At 37.1% G+C, this 21276-nt stretch overlaps 1 protein-coding gene across 1 annotated transcript; it reads left to right on the top strand.

Annotated features, from left to right (window-relative positions):
- Positions 1 to 4484: 4484 nt before the first annotated feature.
- On the top strand, positions 4485 to 19017 carry chpfa (chondroitin polymerizing factor a). The gene is made up of 4 exons (XM_067408762.1): positions 4485 to 4969; positions 7610 to 8174; positions 15676 to 15858; positions 16129 to 19017. Exons 1-4 carry the CDS (start codon positions 4659 to 4661, stop codon positions 17389 to 17391), a joined length of 2322 nt encoding a protein of 773 aa, XP_067264863.1. The 5' UTR covers positions 4485 to 4658; the 3' UTR covers positions 17392 to 19017.
- Positions 19018 to 21276: the final 2259 nt, after the last annotated feature.

Raw genomic sequence — 21276 nt, 5'->3', positions numbered from 1 at the left:
AAACAGACTGTGCACTCTTTCTCTCTTCATACATATGTGTGTGTGAGAGAGAGAGTGTGTTTTGTTTGGGAGGAGCGATTCTTCATACTTGGCTTAAACTTTATGGACAATAAAGATCCCATTTCAAAGTACAGCAGGGTGTTGAGCCTGGGGTCTTGGCTGAGCGTTCCTGGGAACAGCCCTCTGAAGACCAGGAGAATATCTTCAGCTGACACATGGCGCGGAAAAATCCCCATGCAGACCGTGTGGCAAAACTGCCTCTCATTTACTCAGCACTAAATTTACAGTCGATCTCCCAGGTAAAAAAACGAGACCCCACTTTTTGCTACTAAAATCAATATCCATTATTCAGAAAAAAGCTGTTAATTATGATCTCCCACCTTTTTCCTATTGTTTAACATTCTGGTCTCAACAGGGAGTGAGACAACTCCCTGTTACGTTAGCATCCAATGCGATTAGAAATCCCATTACACACAATATTTTTTAAGCATAGTTAAAAATTACGTCCAAATCAAAACCACATGACGCTTATGTGCCATAACCTTTATAAACAAGCCACAGTCATTTCTGGAATCCCCACGAGAAGTCAAGTTCATGAAATTCCTTCACCACTGGCAGTAGAGTTTGTGTTATAAAACGTCAATATTGCCACACGCTTCTGTGTGTCTGTGAATAGGCTGCTCAGTATGGAGAGAGGACAGTGTCAAGTCATGCCATGACCTAAACAACAGAGGATGGGAGGGGATTCGGCAGACGTGCTGTTTCCTGGAACTTGCATCAGATGAGTAAGATTTTGTCTCTTCAGAACATGGGGGCAGAGTAAAACATGTATAATCACAGCGCACTTTATAATAATCTGCTTTGAGCATTATAATTTATTCCAATAAAAAAAAGCTGTCGCTCACCACAAGATTTGAGCCATCGTTGAATCAGTGCTTGCTCTGTAAGACTTTTTGCAGACTCAGTTTTTTGCAGACTTTTTACAGATCATGAGCTCAGCCTTTCAGCAGCAAGAGTTTTCACTTGGAGTACAGTAATTAATTCCAGAAGAAGTCACATTCTCCAAATGGGTCGCTTTTAATATGTAATAGCATCACTCGTAAACTTTGGACCAGAGGATGGGGTTAGCCTTACGGAAGATGTCTTCAACTCTACTAAGTGCCATTTTACTAAGTTCATTTAACACCATCTTGAGGAATTTCTCAAGTACACTGATGATTCATTTAATACGCTTCACCACACAAATGTGCTGAGATGGAACATTTTCGTTTTTGTGGAATTCCCTATAAAATACATTAAAATCAGTTTACTCTAAAACACAATTTGTAAAAAAAAAAAAATTAATAATGTTTAAATATTTGGAGATATATCATGAAACTCTAGATGGCGCAAGCTGATGGGTCTGAATGCAAGCTGAGGAAAATTACAGCATTAACAACTGGCACAAGCTGATTGGTCCATGTCACATCTGCAGCCAATGAGCTTGTTTCTCACACATTTAAATGGCTAGTTACATTCACAATAGCAGTTTGCAGCGCGCTTCAGAGTTCCTCTCACTCTAGTTTCCTCTAGATCCCTTCACCTTCCCCAGCTCCACCTGTATAGATCTGCTATGAGTTATTGATATATGCTATTTGTGCAGCAGCACTATATCTTACTCGCAGCAGTGTATCTGCTTATGTATTGGCAGCAGCAAGTTCCTGTACTTGCTCTGCAGCAGCAGCAATAATCTACAGCAGCAGCGAAGCAGATCTATTCCGCCAAGACCAAACACATTAACATTGTCACATCATGCTAACAATCTTCTGAGAGTTGTCTTGATAGAAGTATATTTGGGCGGATAACTTCTCACACAGATATATATATATTATATATAATGTATTTCATGTGATTTGAATGTACATTTCATGCATTATTTAACATCTAGATTAGCAAAACATGATACTATGAAAATGAGACACTGGAGTAATGCAGCATAGAAAAAAATGTAGCCGTTGCAACGGTCAAAAAGCCAAGCTTTCTGGTGAGATACACATTTGCAAGGAGATGAGCCAGTGAGATAATGGGCCACACACTGATTACTGGAGTGATAAATTCTCTGTAAATTAGAATCAGCACCTTTTTTGTCAAGCTGCACAAGTAGCTTTTCATCCAGTTCTTTGTCCTTATGTTTACTAAGCTTATAAACGAGAAAAGGAAAATCAGCAATGTTTAAAGAAAAGAAAACTATTTTAACAATTTTGAACTTCTCTAGTGATAGATAGTATGATGATGAAACAGATGTTTCCCTGAAACATCCCATTTATTTTATAGGCACATGGTGGTATGAAGCAAAAATCGTACAGCTGGATATGATTTTCATTAAGCCATGAATTTCAGGGGGAGAATTTTGAACTCTAAATGGGTGAGCATACAGCGCCACCATGTGTTAAGATTTTGTTACTATAGGCAGATTTTGTTACAGTTTGTTGAAATACACTTGGCCACAGTTTCAGACACTAGATGGGTGTGCTGAAAAATGTGAATTATGTTAATTTAGTATAGTTTAATTCAACAGTTAGTTGATTTTGACATGACACTATCAATATGAATGGATTTGTTTTAATCACAGCCGTTTTCATGCCAAGTGCTAAATACTTCCAGGACTAATACCAATCAAATTTAGCCAAATGTTGAAAGAAAATGTCAACTCTTATACACATGCCTTTATCCTAGCAGCTTGACATGAATATGTCTGATGACAGATCATGACTGTCAGATCATGGCTTCTGCAACTAAATTGTTCACCTTCCCTGTCTGCAATACAAAATGCAAAGCTGAACTTAAACTCTGTGTAATAATTATAATAATAATAATAATAAATCTCCTTCTGTAGAAAATGACTAATGCAGTACTTATATCAAGCAAATTTAGTTTAACATGCCCTTTCAAAGTTCCACAGAAAACCCAAGAGTAGAAAAGCCAACATGTCCTGACAGAGACTTGATAGGTTTAATCTGGAACTAGGCTGATCATGTTTCCCATGTTTCGCACTCAGATCAGCAGAACTAGGTGAGGTGCTGTGATTTCCAAAGGAAAGGGCTTCCGCTGTGATGTGTTGTACTTAGGTAAACATGCAAATATGCTTGATAACATCTAACACACCCTTGATCTATTAGAACAAAGAGCTCAGTGAGGGAAACGTTCCCTCTGGGGTTTTCGTGGCCCGTAAAGAAATTGTTTCCACTCAGTGTGTTTGTGTGTGATGTGTCAGAGAGATTTGGGTGGGTCTTGTACATTTTCACTCAAGTTACTGTAGAGTTCAAGCCTCAAATCATGGGTATTTAAAAGAGAATTCTTTATTGGAATGGTTGCTTTGCGAAAACAAACAAACAAACAATCAAATCTAATAAAACTACAGTAAATAAATAAAATAAAAGTTCAACTAAATGTGTCTACATAGAGTGAGTTCTTTACCATGATTATTACAATAAAAAAATGGAAATGCATAAGCAAAGATGTAATAAATAAATAAAGATGGAAGGACGGACGAATAAAAATATAATCTTATTATAAATAAATAAACCCAAAAGCCATACGATTTTACCTATGGCTGATGACTCTGAAAGTTTTAGTCATAAGTCAAGTTGTGTTCCCTCTTTCTTGAACTGCTTACTGCAAGGGTCATTCATGTTATGAAGTATATTTTCATATCCACATTATATTTGTCATATATATTAATTATTTATTTGTTCATTTATTAAAAGTTACAGAGCTCAGAAATTATTGCATGAAAGGAGCGACCTGAAAACCTGTTTTTTTGTTTTGTTTTGTTTTTTTTTCAAAAATCAAGTATTAATGGTTCTTTTAGGAACCTCAAGTGTCAAGGTATTTATGAAAATTATAAACTTCATAACTTGTTCCATTGCAACTATATTCGTCATTGCTTGAAAAAGGGCTAATAATTTGTTTTAAATATCACCAGGCACTTAGATAAATATCATGACACTTAGATGACTGCCTCGGTGCAAAAAGAAGTCATCAGGAGCATTTATTATTATTATTATTATTATTATGCTATTAAACATGACATTTATTTTACTGAGAACAGTAGTAGTCAGCCATCATTAAATATGAGCCCACATCGCCCTCTAGTGAAAAAAATATAGGCTTTTATTTAATAAGCTTCAAAGTCCGAGCTCATGACAGAAAATATATAATGTTATGATGTTTGTAAAGTGGCATTGTGACCCTAAATTCTGTTCAGGTTACCATTTTGAAATTTCATTGGCGTTTTAAAGGGACCGCTGAGCCTTGAGAATCAAACGTCATTACAAAGAGACAGTAGCTTTAAATCTTATTGGGCTTCAAATGTGGAACGCCCCGCCCACAGGAAGTGTGAGCCCCGCCCATTAGGGGGGGATACCCCACAGATGCCCAGGCTCTTTGTAATGACGTCTGGTCTTGTGGGCGGGGTGCTCGAGTTCCTCAGGGAGGAGCGACAGAGCCACTGACACGTACGAATGTCTCAATAATTTGGAGGAAGATGATACAGTTACAGGAAAGGAATACGTCCAATGCGTTTCCGTTAGTATTCGAACCGCTTTCTTAATGTGCCCTACTCTGTTCAGAAGGTCGCGCTTTAAGGAGGTGTGTGCCGCACCAGAAGTCGGAGTACAATGAGGTTTTCTATGTTGATCAGTCTGTTAAGGCCGATCGGCCCGGTTATTATCGGGATCTCTCTGGGATTTACTCTGAGTTTGCTGAGTGTGAGCTGGGTCGAGGAGAGCTGTGATATTAATGCCGTTATAGATGAAGGAATCATTTTATCCCAGGATGGAAGTCTGAAAGGAGCCCGGAGACCCAACTCTATTTCCCCTGGGAATGATGATGGTGAGGAGGAGGAGGAGGAGGAGGAGGAGGAGGATTTCCAGCCGAGAATAATCCCATATAAACCAGTGAAACAGACTCAGCCCAAAAAACTTTTCAGGTAGACAAACCATTCAGCCTGCTTCATCTATCTTTTATGTTGTGGTTCACGCCAAAAATAACATTTGAGGTTAAAACATAAGGAATAAATGTCTAGGCCAGTCGATGTGTGTATTTTTGAACGGGCATACCTGATGTAGGCCTGCCTTGTTTAATTTTAAAACACCGTTATGTATACGTGTATACTAGTGGAGACAAAAAATCTCTAAATGTTCCCAAAAACTGTTGGGAATAACGTAAATAAAATCTAAAATAGCCCACTTAAGGGATGGTGTGGGGTTGAGGTCAAACGTAAATGTACAGTAATTATTATTATGAAGGGCAGCTGTGAACATGGATGGGCAACTCCGGTCCTGGAGGGCCAGTGTCCTGCAGAATGTATCTCCATCCCTGATAAAAACTCACTTGCCTATAGCTTTCTGCTAATCCTGAAGACCTTGATTAGCTGGTTCAGGTGTGTTTGATTAGGGTTGAAGCTAAACTCTGCTGGGCAGTGGCCCTCCAGGACTGAAGTTGCCCATCCCTGTTCTACAAGCTTCTCTGTGTTCTCTGTCTGTGAGAGAATATTTCCCTAATGACTGTCTAAAAACTGTAGAAGAACCACACAAAAAACATAAATATTGGTGTTTACTTGTGCTGGAATTGAAGGCTTTTCTTCATGAAGTTCAAGGTGGTATTCTTGTTGCAAATGAGTTGTGCTTATGATATTGATTTCCTCAAAATTAAAGAACGTTGAGATTAAAATTGCATTTTGCAACATAGCCCTAAAATCTGTACATTATTCGTGTTAGTAGCTACTAACATGACAGTAAATTACTTTTCTTTCTTTTTTTCAGCCAGTGCAAACATAAACCTTAGTTTATTTTCATCTCATAATGAAGACAAAACACAAAATACTACTCTTAATAACTGAGAAACTCTTAAAAACTGAGATATTAACTTTGAGTTTGGTTTCAGCGTTTAATAATGTGACTTGAACTTTGAACGTCAATGCTGGTGGTTTAGGCTTTGACGATTACAGAGAAGTCAAATATTTGCTTTTGCTGTTTAAAGGATTTTGCAACGATTGCCAGTGACTCAGTGGTATTTCAAACACTGAGAGGTATTTCAATATTTTTTTTTTCATGGGAATGAGATTAAACGGGGCTGTGGCAGGCTTGTACTGTAACTGTACCACTCTCCTACTTTTGATACGTCCCATTGGGAACTCTGTAATCCTTAAGGGTGGCTCCCATGGTGCTCATTTTTCAATTTCAGTCATTGCTTACAATACTCAGAGGTAAATTAGGAAGGTTACAGACAGTACTGTTAAAGTGTTAGTTCACCCAAAAATTAAAATTTCTGTCATTAATTTGTCACCCTCGTGTCGTTTCACATCAGTAAGACCTTCGTTCATCTTCGGAACACAAATTAAGATGTTTTTGATGAAATCCAAGAGCTCTCTGACTTCTACATAGACAGCAATTTAACCACAACTTTCAAGGTCCAGAAAAGTACTAAAGATATGGAAATAGTCCATGTGACTGCAGCGGTTCAACCTTAATTTTATGAAGTGAAGAGAATACTTTTTGTGCACAAAAACAAAACAAAAATAATGACTTTATTCAACAATATCTTCTCTTCTGTGTCATTCTTCTACACTCTTTACATTCAGCGCTTCCAGGTTCTTCATACTTGGGTAAAGTTGGTTTTATATTTGCACATTCGGGCATCCGTATTCAGGCGTAATAATCAAGGAACTTTGCATGCCATACCATGCAGCAGTGCAATGATATTACGCAGCGTCTCTCACAAACGTCTCCATGGTTGCAAGGCACATTCCCTGTGCAAGCAGGGGCCCATATCAGCCTAGAAAATTACAACTTTTTATTTTTCCGTCGGTCTTAGTACACGATTTAACTACAGAAGAGTCAAGTATTAAATAGGAAAAATATCAAAACTCTTTGGTCATTTTTAAGCGCGATGCTAACGGTCTAATCAGATTCAATGAACTATGCTAAGCTATGCTAAAAGTGGTACCGCCCGACCCGGAGATCGGCTGAATGGATTCGAAAACGGTAAAACTCAACTGTTTAACTCTAGGGGAGTTGGAAAATGAGCCTATTTTCAAAAAAGAGTGTTCCTTTTAATATAAGTGAGGATAGCAAAATAAAGTAAACTGTGACTTATTATACCCAAAAATTCTTCATAGAGTAGACTACAGAAAAATATATAAAAATTTGGAACCAAAAATTATTCAGAGGCTTTGACCATGTTTTGCTTAAGTGTTATCTGACATAATTAAGATTTTTCTGACAGTTTAACTCTGAGATCTTGTCATATTTTATTACCATTTTTTTAAACTATAGTGAATAAACTGTAATAATGAATGAAATGTTCAAGGTGTTTGAATAAATTTCGGTTTGATTAAATATCTAGTATCTTTATAACATGCAACTGAAAGTTTAAATCTTACAATGTGGCCAAATTTCCTATTTTAAACCTTATCTCTAAAATTACGAGTTTATTTTATTTTTTTTTACTCTAATGTGGAATCAGGCTTCCATGGTTGGCAAGGTTAATCATTGCCATGACAAAGTTAGAGTCCTGAGTTGAACAACCGTGAGTTATAAATTGTAATGATCTGTCTGTTTTTCCACAGGGCGAAATACATCAGCACAGAGCTGGGAATTCGAGAACGTCTTTTTGTGGGAATACTCACCTCCAAAAACACCATCAACACTCTGGGTGTGGCCGTCAACCGCACCATCAGCCATCATCTGGACAATGTTGTGTTTTTCACTGGTACACGAAGCCACAAGATACCCCACGGGATGATGGTGGTCACCCACGGTGATGAACGCCTCATCTGGAACATGTTCCAGACCATTAAGTACATCCTAGAACATTACATCACAGAGTACGACTGGTTCTACCTTGCCCAGGACGACACGTACACGCAGGCGGATCGTATCAAGGCTCTGGTGGAGCACTTGAGTATGAACCGGGTGCTGTACATGGGCAGCCCAGAAGAATTCATTGGAGGTGAGATGCAGGGGCGGTATTGCTATGGGGGATTCGGATACCTGCTGTCTCGCAGTCTTCTGTTAAGACTCCAGCCCTTCCTGGAAAACTGCAGGAACGACATCCTCAGCGCCAGACATGACGAGTGGCTTGGCCGATGCATCATTGACTACGCTGATACGAACTGCGTGGAAGAATTTGAGGTGAGTTATGTCCTGCTTTCAGTGGAAGTTTACAGATATGTAAATAGTTTCACTATTGCTGTCTTAGAAACAAATTCACTATTACTGTCTTAGAGCTGCACGATTAATCATTAAGAGATCGTGATCTTGATTTAAACACCAATGCGATCTTATTCCTATATGACAACGATTCGGCTATTAAACCTTTGACAAGTACAATCACAGCAGACATTCAAATTTGCATTGGTGCTGACCCAGAGAGAGCAGTTGTCATGTGTAAATATTAAACAGCTTTACAAACAGTCTTGCCAACCACACATTATCATTACTGCTTTGTAACAATCATTCAAATTGCCACAGTAGTACTGGGATAAATGTTTACAGTTTGGATATAAACACTGATGTCTATGGTAGCAATCAAAATGGAGTAAATCACCTTTTGAAAGTAACTTGGTGCTTCAAATAAAGATTGTATCAATTACATTGTTACACCAGAGTATTTTCTCTTTAAAACTGCAGTGATCTAAAGACGGTTTGAAATCGCTGGTGTTTGTGATGTCACAATCTACCTTGTAACCAATCATGTTAATGTGCTGGCGGGCTTTAGCATTCATTTAACTGCCCGGGAGTCTCAAAAGAAACCAGGTTATCCCAGTTTATTTTGCTGTTTATATGAAAAATCTGGTAAATTTAGCAGTATAGAGGGTGTCTTACGATGCTATGATGAACTATGTCTTTCTCCACTGACGTTAAGTTGTTCAAAGCGTTGCTTAGGATATTGATTCTTAGAAGGCAGCTGTCTGATTCTGAGATAAAGAATGGGAATATGGTTTGTGTAACATTATTAGCTGTTTGATAACGTACTCAAGCAAAAGGCTAATCATATTAATTACAGTTATGTGACCAAAGTTGTAAAAAGTGATACCATTGTGCAGCGTTTATCTGAGTATGTTGACCGAGTGGATCTCTGAGCTCGTGCGAGTGAGTGGAGGCAGGGCTAATTATCATATTCATAGATCTGCGTATACTAAATGAGCCAAGGGTGTAGAGTTACAGTACATTCAAGCTATTTTAAGGCATGAAGATTTTTATTTTTTTTTTTCACAGGAAAAAAAAAACATTTAAAATATTCATTTTGGTGATCAAAGATGAGTTTTAAGGCATAAAATTATTGACTACGGGGGGAGAGTTTGTTAAAAAACGCTGATTCATCCAGTAATTAAACATCTTTTTGGATGAGTCATTGAATCATTCATTCAAACAGATTTTTTCAAAATAATTCATTAAAATTAACAAAATATAAATATTTTTAAATAGACAGCAGCAATTAACATTTTGTCAGAACCTCTAGTAAATTAGGGCCTACATGATATTTTGTTTAATTGTCTTTTCAGAATGGTGGGAGAATCGTGATTTTAAACAATACATTGTGATTCTCAGTTTATCCAGAATCGTGCAGCTCTACTATGTCTATGGAAAATATGCCTTTGAAAATATGCCTTTATATACAATAAAGTCTGTATCTGTACAAAAATATTGTATTATGATCTGTGCTACCGTTCAAAAGTTTGGGGTCAGTATGATTTTACTGTTTTAATATACTTTAAAATGTAATTTATTCCTGTGATGTCAAAGCTGAATTTTCAGAATCATTACCCGTCTTCAGTCTCACATGATCCTTCAGAAATCATTCTAATATGCTTATTTCATTCTCACTGACCTCAAACTACAATGGTGGAGTAGTTTCAGACCTGTGATTTAACCATGACACTGTGTAAATGACATGTAAAACGACACACATGGCTGTGTTAAAGGGATAGTTGACTTCCATTGACTTCCATAGTATGGAAAAAAAAAATACTATGGAAGTCAATGGAGCCCATCAACTGTTTGGTTACCGACATTCTTCAAAATATCTTGAAAGAAAGAAATTCATACAGGTTTGGAACAACTTGTGGGTGGGTGAGTAAACGATGACAGAATTGACATTTTTGGGTGAACTATCCCTTTAAGAGTCGTCAACTGACTGTTAACAAGCGGCAACATGTTTAGCTCATGTGGGCAATGCAAGTTCAAGTGCATCATTGCACCCGTTCTTTCCATTATTTTCTCTCTTGTCTCAACTTTCCAATCAATAGCAGTCAATCTTCAGTCTTCCTCTTTCTGTCCAAATATACACAACATAATGCTTAATCAAATATATTTAAAGGATTAAATACACCTGCACGTCACCTCTATTTTTCAGAGCAAGCGCACAACCCTGAGGCCAAAAGTAGTCTGATTAACGTGTTTACATGCTGGATGAGGCTGAGCTACAATCGCATTATCCAGCTCTATTATTCAGACTTCACAAAAAGCTGTCTGATACAATTTCACTCAGACTAAAGCATTAAAAAGACAGTTATTTTAGTGTAGCTTAAATCAGACCGTTTAAGTGTATTTAAACACACTTAATGACATATTTCTTTGAGTACCACAGGCTAATCATAAAATTAAGTATAATGGTGGTGTCTAGGGAATTTTACAAGTTTTATAATGAGTGTTATCATTGATTTAGTTCCACACATAATTTAATTATGTTTGTTAAATAAATGTCTGTGGAGAATGGAGATACTAGACCTTGGTGTTATTGGAAATGCATTTGTGTAAACAAATAAATAAATAAATAAATACTTGACATATTTTCAACTCCACATTATTTGAATGAGCTATCAGTGTCTGTAATTTCCATCTCTGTGGCCTTGATTGAAGAGAGTCAGACTCCCTATAGTAAACCTGTGGTGTTTGATGACAGACAGCTTTATACTAGCAGTGTGTCTCAGTCTTACTGTGAGGGACCCAACGGAGCCTTATTCTTGATGAAACTAAATCTCACTGCCTTTCAACACACCAGCATACGTATGCAACAACCAAAGACAAGATTCTGATGTCTCCTTTGAAATAGGCTGCTGTTCTCAGCAATTAAAGGGAAGGTCTCCAGTCTACTGCTTTAGTCTGTCAGTCAGCGCAACATCTGAAGTTTCATTCTTTTGGAATGATTTTTTTGCAGTTGTAATGTGGCATCATGACTTTTCTCACCTGAAATACCTTTTAGATTTTGTAGTCTGTCTCTTGTGACTCCTGTAGACAGAGGTTGGGTCTCAGTGCACCACTTTCAGTTTTCCTGTCTTTTTCTCTGGGTTAGAGTGATGTAAGTCAGTAACTGTTACTGCATCTACAGATGCCTGTTTGCACAGAGCCTGTCTGTGAATTCAGCAATGCTCACAAAAAGAGTGCAAGAAAGAGTCTAATAGACTGTGTGTGTATGTGAGTGTGTGTGTGTGTGTGTGTGTGTGTGTGTGTGTGTGTGTGTGTGAGTGTATATATATACAGTTGTGGTCAGAATTATTGGCAACCTTGGTAAAAAATGATCAAAGATGACTGTAAAAATAAATCTGCATTGTTTTTCCTTTTGATCTTTAATTCATAAAATCTAACCTTTCATTGAAGGAAAAGAATTTAAAGTGGGAGGAAAAGAAAATCATACTATGAAATAAAGGTTTTTCTCCAAAACACGTTGGCCACAATTATTGGCACCCTTTTATTCAATACTATTTGCAACCTCCTTTTGCCAAGATAACAGCTCTGAGTTTTCGCAGATCAGAGACCATTCCTCCAAACAGTATCTCCAGAACCTTCAGATTCCCAGCTCCATGTTGGTGCTTCTTCTGTTCACTCCACTCATTTTCTTTAGGGTTCAGCCATTGGATGGCCATGGCAGAAGCTTCATTTTGTGCTCAGTGACACATTTTTGTGTTGGTTTTGATGTTTGTTTTGGATCATTGTCCTGATGAAAGATCCAACCACGGCCCGTTATTGGATTTCTAACAGAAGTGGTCAGGTTTTGATTTTTTTATCTGTTGGTATTTGATAGAATCCATGAAGCCATGTGTCTGAACAAGATGTCCAGGACCTCCAGCAGAAAAATAGGCCCACAACATTAAAGATCCAGCAGTATATTTAAGCGTGGGCATGGGGTACTTTTTATCCATGTGTGCACCAAACCCATCTGGTGGGTTTGCTGCCAAAAATCTTTTTTTTTTTTTTTTAGTGTCATCTGACCATAGAAGCTGGTCCCGTTTGAAGTTCCAGTCGTGTCTGACAACTGAATATACTGGATATTGTTACTGGATTGGCGATGAGGATTTTTCTTGAAACCCTCCCGAACAAACTGTGGTGATATAGGTGCTGTTTGATCATATTTTTAGGCTTTTTGAGACTCGAGACTCAACTAATCTCTGCAATTCTCCAGCTGTGATCCTTAGAGAGTCTTTGGCCACTCAAACTTTCCTCCTCACCGTGCATTAGGATGATTTAGACACTCATCCTCTTCCAGGCAGATTTGTAACATCTTTAGTTAATTGGAACTTCTTAATTATTGCCCTGATAGTGGAAATGGGGATTTTCAATGCTTTAACTATTTTCTTACAGCCACTTTCTATTTTGTGAAGCTCAATAATATTTTGCTGCACATCAGAGCTGCATATTTTTTTGTTTTACTCATTGTGATGAATGATTACGGGAATTTGGCCTTTGTGTTTCCTCATGTTTATACTCCTGTGGAACAGGAAGTCATGGCTGAACAATTTCATGTTCATGATCACCCTGGTGTGCTTAAAAAATGTAAATATGAATGGGAATATACTTCAGAGATATTTTACTCATGAAAAATTCTAGGGGTGCCAATAATTGTGGCCAACGTGTTTTGGAGAAAAACATTTATTTCATGATGTGATTTTTTTCCCCCACTTTCAATTCTTTTCCTTCAATGAAAGGTTAGATTTTTGCTAATTTTATGAATTAAAGATCAAAAGTAAATATATATATATATATATATATATATATCTCGGGCCAAAATGGTTTTGTTTAATGCACACAATGTGGATAAGCTACAACAGGTAAACATGTAAGCTGGGTGGACACTAGCTCTGAAGTGACAATATTAATTTCTCGATTTTAATCGGTAATGATATGGTTTCTTTAATCTAAAATCTTTTAGTCTGTGATGTTTTCTGTTGATGCACAGCGTGAACAACTTTGTGCTTTGTTACTTAAGTCTCAACTTTAAAATTCTGTCGATTCTATGATGAAATTCAAATAATAAATGTTGTTTTGGTGCTCTTTAGTATGGCGTGACAGATCGCTGTAGCCACCTCAGTTCAAGCGCACATGAAATCTCATCTCCTCTTTACTACTAGTTACAGCACAAAATAAACACTGGTGAACACCAGAAGGTTTGTTTAAAGATACATTACATCTTACCAAAATAAATCCTGTCGCATGTAATCGCTTCATCAGTTTTAACCTAGGAAAGACGTCAAAACAACAGCTTGTAGGCTATACTTAATGTCACATTTACATCAAGAAAACTATAATAATGTCTTTTTAAGTCATTAGCAGTCAAGACCATTTTGCTAAATATGCTTCCTAAGTGTGACAGTCTCAGTTGCTCATCTTTTTCTATGGTGTTTCTCATTAATTACACAGCAAAAAATAAATAATTAGATATTTTCAATAGATGAATTTATTTATCAACTTTCTATCCTCAAATAAACACTCTATTTAGCTTTGTTCTTTCCACTTATCCAGACATTCTAAATAATTATTAAATGCAATACAAGTATTACTAACTATTAATCCATAATGCCTGTCTTGTCTTATAAATGCAGATATTCACTACATATTTATACATTTTACTTGGTTTTAGGGTTAGGTTGTTTATGTGGCTGTGATTTCATTTAGAATGCTGCAAATTGTGGCTTAGTGTTTTCTCATGTTCTTTTAATAGCTTGATCAGATTAGATTCACTTTTCTCTTTAAGCTGTCTAATCGGCTCAGGTTCTTAGTGTCTGCACCCCACAGGCCAGTGTACACCTAGACATTGTTTAGCATTGCCTTACACTTTGTTTTTTTCTTTTACTTAAGTTATAAAGGACTACTGGAAATGTGAAGCATGATAAAGAATATATGCATGTGCTTTGTGGGAATAACCTACTACAACAGAATTTTTAATACATTTTTATTACATCTCTGGCAATATTTATATCTATATATTTTTTCTATACAGAAAGAACTATTCAACTATCCGTTGTGGGTGGTTAACATGGTTTCCCTACCGATTTTTACTACAAATACCTTAAATCATATATTCTATGTAAGATATTCTGTGCAAAAGATACCAAAAGATACCTTAACCACTTCTCAATAATAAAAAACACAGGAAGATAAAAGTATTTTAAAGTATCATAAAAGTGTGTGTGTGTGTGTATAATTTCAGCCTTTTAATAACATTTCTTTGTTGAAATCTCTCCTTTTTTTTACTCAAGTTCCCCACAAAAATATCAAAATGACATTTTGTACAGGAAATTGTCTGGTGTATTTAATTCCCTGTCTGTGTGATCTTTATACATTCTAGAGCCATATGTAAAACAGTTTGTCAGTTGCCTAGAAAAGGACTAAATGTCTTTAGTGCAGGCCTTGCATAGACATTACACTCTCTTTTTTTGGTTCAAGTTGTTTTGAAAGCCTCTTATTTTGCCTCCTCTTTCATGCTACAGTGGTCTTTCTCTGGTCTTTCATTTAGCTTGTATAAACACCTGCTAAAATTTGTTTTGGACTCTGAAACTAGAAAGTTTAGAAGAAAACTCATTTTCTTCTAAAATACACATTTTGTCCAACACTATCAATGTTGGCAACTTTTTTTTTTTTTTTTTTTTTTTTTTTTTTTTTTTTAATTAATAACAAATAAGCACAAGAATTTAAGCTAATAATAAAAAAAAAAAAAAAAACTTTCAGGTTTGTCTGCTTTTTTACCATTGTGCTTTGGCACCTTTGGCCCAGACAGAATCACAGCTCAAAATTGAATTTCACCTTTAGAGACCGAACCATATGTCACACTTTTGTTTGGAGGGGTCTGGGGTCTTCCGGTTAATCTGTTCTTGAAACAGGTACCGAGACCTCTATTAATCCATCTGAGGAGCATTAGATGTCTGAATGTCAGTGTAAAGCTACTGGGGAGAAAGAGCCAGTGAATCAGACACACTAAACATGATGTACTGTCTCCATTTTGGCATTTCATCCAGTTATAAATCCACATCTGCCTTTACCATCAAAGCACCTTCTGTCTTTCAGCACATCATTGTAATGCCTCCTACATCCTTTTATATAGCAGAGCTCTTGCAGGGCCAAAATTGGAAGCATTTACTTTGCCTAAACGTCATTTGTTGAGACCTGGAGCAAGCGTTCAGAAGAAATCAAGTACCTCCTCTGAACAGTGATTTCCAAAGGAATACATCAATATTTAAATTCTGGCTGATATAGATAAGCATTAGTTGCGTTAGATTACGGCAAAGGTAATCTGAATGTAAAAATAGTAGCAATAGGCATGCACAATTAAATATAACACACTAATGCACACTAATTGATGTTTGAAATAAAACCTCTCACTAACAATACTTTATTTTTATTTGTGTTTTTTTTTCAGGGGCAGAATTATTATTATTATGAAATGGGAAAAAATTCTGACCCTAGTAAGGAAGATAATGTGCAGTTTAATAATGCACTGACTGTCCATCCAGTGTCTGATCCTGAGCAGATGTACAGACTTCACAAACACTTCACTGAGATCGAGCTGCAGAAGACATACGAGGAGATCGAAAAACTGCAGGTACCCTTATGCTAAACCTGTGCTGACTAGTACCGATGCCAAACTGAGAAGAAATGGTGTTTTCTCTTGACCTTTTGAGCACTATGATTCATTATGTGCTTTTTGTATGGGTGTGTAAAATTGCTAGCACTTTCCTTTCTTCATTTTCAAAGTGCTCTGGTAAAGTGCAGCATTACGAATTTCCAAATGGAGGTAATAACCTGCTCATCACATATCTTAAAATGCTTAATGGTTTATCCCACACCTTCTTCTCTACTTTTTTTTTAACAGGCGGAAATAAAAAATGTGAGCGTGGTGGCTTTTGAGGGCAACCGTAGTGCCTTGTGGCCATTAGGAATCAATCCACCCTTTGAGCCCAAAACACGTTTCGAGGTCCTGCGGTGGGATTACTTCACCGAAGATCAGGTATACTCTTGCATCGATGGCTCTCCAAAGTGCGAGCTCCGTGGAATCGATAAGCTGGACGTAGCCGACGTCATTGAGACGGCTATGGGTGAGCTGAACAAGAAGTACAAGCCGGTTCTGCACCTGAAGAAGCAGCAGCTTATTAACGGATACAGGCGCTTTGACCCCACCAGAGGGATGGAGTACACCCTGGATCTGCAGTTGGAAGTGGTTAACCAGAAAGGACACAGTCGCTCCATCACCAAGAGGGTCCACCTGGTGAGACCTCTCAGTCGTATTGAGATCATCCCCATGCCTTATGTTACAGAAGCAACTAGAGTCCACATCATCTTACCCGTCACTCTTCAAGACCGAGAACATGTTCAACAGTTTTTGGAAGTATACGCCACAAATGCGTTCGAAACCAGCGAGAACGCCATCTTGACGTTTCTCTTTATCTACGATCCAATTGAAGCCCAACAAGTCAACCAGAATGACATCTTCGCCAGTGTCAAATTGCAAATCAATGCTTATGAGCACCGCTATCCTACGGTCAAAATCCCCTGGATCAGCGTTAAAAGCGAAAGTCCCTCGCAAATCAAATTTATGGACATCATCTCCAAGAAGCACCCGGTTGACACGTTGTTCTTCATCGCCACCGTGAAAACCAGCATCAACTCGGAGTTCCTCAATCGCTGTCGGATGAACTCCATCAACAACTGGCAGGTGTTCTTTCCCATCCATTTCCAATACTACAATCCTGACATTGCTTATCATAACCAGCCTCTTCCCAATACACTGGATTTGGTCAAAGAGGCTGGCCACTTCGATCGCAGTTCCTTCACCGAAGCGTGTTTCTACAACTCGGACTACATGGCTACCCGAACGCGCATGTCTTCGGATGTCCAGGAGAACGAGGAGATACTGGAGAACCTGGATATATATGACATGTTCGTCAAATACTCTGGCCTCCATGTTTTTCGAGCAGTGGAGCCGGCCCTGCATCAGAAATACAGCTACGAGCCGTGTAATCCTCGTCTTAGTGAAGATGTCTACCAGAGGTGTGTGCAGAGCACCCTCGACAGCCTTGGATCACGCTCTCAGCTCGCCATGCTGATGTTTGAACAGGAACAGGGCAACAGTACTTAAAAACCAAACCTTGAGAAATGACTAAGGGGTGATAAACTGTTTTCGTCCATTGGGCTGATGCTTTACTAGTAGGCGGCCTGTGGAGTCACAGCGCTGAACACATCAAAAATGCTGTCAGTACCAAATAAAAGGACTAAAAACAATTTAAACCTACTTAAAAATAGCAGATTTTTGTGACAACAGGGGATTTATGATTTGCTATCTTTCTCATTTGAGCAGATTGGTTTATGTTGGCTCCTAAACCAAGCAGCTGTTAGCTGTTGAAATGATCACTATCGTAACACATCTAAATCGCTGTGCCTTCAAAAATATGCTGTCCTTTTACTATACTTTTGTCCGCAGACACTTTTGCTTAAGCAGACTTGTTTAAGAGTTTGAATATTTATTTAACATAACAGGGTTTTTGTAGTATGAAGGAACCATATCCAGATTCTGTGTTCTAGCAGTCGGTTTTATTATTGTTGAAAGGTTTTTAAATGTCTGTTCACACTCGGTACTGAATTTTTAACCCTGTAGTGTTAACTTGTTAAATCTTAGGCTGATTTTAAGGTAAAATCATTGTCTTACTGACCAGTTGTGCCAAAGAAACAAATGTCAAGAGAGTTTCAAACGCTATTTTGACGACAACTTTTCAACCAGCATGGTTCCATGTATAATTTATGCTTGAATTCTGAACAGCAGATCACAGACATTACTACAAATACTTGCATTTAAATGCATATAAATATTTGTACTATTGAAACCACCTCAAAGAGTTTTTTTACGATTAAACAAGTAAACTTTTTAAAGTTTTGCACTAATAATTTCACTGCAAATCTGCCTTTTATAATGGTAAAGCTGCACAATACGCCTGTCAAAGTGTTCCATTTTGTTCAAGAACAGATTATACGGTGCATTACACAGTTATAGTTAGTTCCTGTGCTGTCTACCAGAGAGGAGTGCAATACTAGTGCAATACTATTAAGATGGTCTGCTTAGAGCCTGCTGATAGAAACACTTCAGATGAAATATACATCTGTTAATACATTTTTGAAGATGCACTACAGAGAGCCTCTATTACAGACCGTTCTAAAACACAATGTATTTTCGTGGGAACATATTGGGTTAATTTTATAAGAATTTTTTTGTGGGTCTCCTTTTTGTTCTTCTTGGTACATGTGTTACTGTATTTACTTAGTGCTGTTTCGAAGTTTTTAAAAAATTTTATTTAAGCAATCATAAACTTAATGCAGTACACTGACAACATCTTACAAAAGTGACTTATCTTACACAATATCATGATGCTGGATGTCAAATGTTTGTGCGTTCACAAGCTGTGAAAGGTTTTACAAAGTGGTGTTTTGCATGTTTTTAAATGACACATGCACAACATGAATGGACTCGTCACAGACTGAGCGCAGATTGAAGCCGCCACTGGCCTTTAGGGGTCAGCAAAGGAGCGTGGGATTACAGCTGCTCTCAGATATGTATATTTTCACAAGACTGTTTCTTAACCTCACCTTTGTTGATTTTTTTTTTATTTTTCACTATAAATATTCTCTATAAATCTATTGTATTTTGTTTTAATATAATTGTACAAAATGTTTAATAAAGACTTTATTTTAGGGCTCAATAAACGCTTGTCTTTTTTTCCTCCCTTACTTTCATCAGGCCTCTTCTTAATACTGTTTATATTGCAATTGATGTTTAGTTTCAGGTCAGATTCTCTTACCAAAGCAACTGATAAGACGGTTAATGCATATATTTTTCTGTGACCATTACTGCAGCATAAATGAAAGGTTACAAATCAACACCCAATAGGTTCCAGATTAAACATCAGGCTTATGGAGATGCTGTAAATTTTCACCTCTATTTATATGTCCTCTCTTTTAGAGCCTTTAACCACACACACACACTGCCTTTGGGCACACAGTGAACCCATAAGCAAAAGGCAGCTGAAGTCAGCAGGATCTAATTATATGTAGGACTCATTTTACATGGACTTTCACTCCATCTCAACTTTTTTCCCAGCAGTTCACTCATATAGCTCCAGTTACATTAATCTGTTTACATCCAATAATCACACATTTCTTTGTCATTACAAACATATATATATATATATAATATGATCACCAAAACTGTTTGGTTACCACGTGCCAACGTTATTAAATTTTTAATTATTATTTTTTTTATTCCACATAAGAAAGTCACATATGTTTGGAATGAAATGACAGAATTTTATTTTTTGACTGAACTATCCTTTAACAAGTGCTTTATTTTGAACTTTGTAGTTGTGGGAACTTTCTATCAATATGTCATGAAATTTTATATTATGCTGAATCTTTTAGATTTAACATTTGTTTCTTTATACTTTTTATTCATGGTCTATTGACTGCATCTTTGTCATGCTGTTGATTACCACAGAAAATGATCTTTAGTTTTTAAAAACAAAAATTGTGGTTACATTAATGTTCTTCTTACAATGGAAATGTGAGGAAAACATTCTGGACAGAAATATGCAGCTTGGATTTTTCTTAAAACACTTTTTTTATTTCTTTTTTTTTTTTTGTTAAACAACCAACACTCATGGCAATTCATAATATTTTAAGTTTTGGCAGATTGGTGACTAATTCGTATAAATATGTATTATCTCATTTGTACAATCTGCTTTCACCCAACTGACGGTTAGGTTTAGGACCCTCATGCTTAATTCTTCTCTAAAAATCATGCGAAATCGCCACTTTGTAAAATAGTTCTCATGAGATTTGTTGGTAAATAACAGAAATGTGTGTTATTTGAGTTGTAAAGTTGTCTAAAGCATCCCTTTAGCATTCTGGTTATGCATTACAAAAGTAAATTTAACAACAGTTTACATTTTTATATTGTTTTTATAAAGACAAGTCATTATTTTCTGGTAATCTGCTATGCTTGCTATGGATACTGTGAAGAGGGTTTAACCCCTGAACGTTCACTTAAGGTGTCCAGCATCCCCAGTGGACTCATAAGCCATCAAAAAGCACATGGTGTGACTTGCTTATATCTCAGTGAATAAAAGCAAAGCAATTAATTGATCAAGATTTTATTATTGGACTGCAGTACATACCATCGTTACATTTATAAAATGTGTTCTAACAGAAACCACGGTCATAACAGCAGACCTTTGTACAAACTATATTATGCGTTCTCTGTCATCTGGTATACAGTCCATTAGGTTCTGGAGTGTAATGGGTAATTAGCCTGATTAGTCTTGATGCCTTTAATCGTGTGGAAATCTCAACAGTCTGTTTGCACTATATGCTGCTTCAGTGCCTTGTTTTATGGCCCCCTCTCGGAGCTAAATGGTGCTCTGGCTGGCAAAAGCGGGAGGAAAGGAACAGCGTGTCAAAGTTAAAGCAGCGTAGCACAGTTAAAAATACACACAGAGCTCAACGCTGCCCCAATCAGTCCAGGCTGGAACTGACATGTGAAGATGAATTAATAGCAGATAAAGCAGGGGTGTCCAGACCAGCTGGTTCAGGTGTATTTAATTGGGGTTGAAGCCAAACTCTGCAGGACAGTGGCCCTCCAGCTAGGAACAGGATTGGACACCCCTGAGATAAATGAATATTACAGTTCTCTGGAAAGATTTCACACATTTCTCCAAACTAAGCTCAATATCTCAATATATTAACTAATAATATAGTACTAAAGGGATAGTTCACCCAAAAATGAAAGTCACCCTCAAGTAGTTCCAAACCATAAACTTATTTGTTCTGCTGAACACTAAGGAAGTTTTTTTTTTTTTTTTTTAAAGAATGTCAGCAACCAACAGAACAAAAAATTGTATACAGGTTTGGAACGATCCAAACTCCAGGTTTATGCTAAATTCGGTACTGAAGAATCAGATTACCTTTCAAATCATGAGTG

The sequence above is a fragment of the Chanodichthys erythropterus genome, chromosome 14 (assembly GCF_024489055.1).
Source record: "Chanodichthys erythropterus isolate Z2021 chromosome 14, ASM2448905v1, whole genome shotgun sequence".
Taxonomy (NCBI): Eukaryota; Metazoa; Chordata; class Actinopteri; order Cypriniformes; family Xenocyprididae; genus Chanodichthys; species Chanodichthys erythropterus.
Note: the sequence above shows the minus strand (reverse complement) of the source record. Positions and strands in the feature narration are given on the sequence as shown.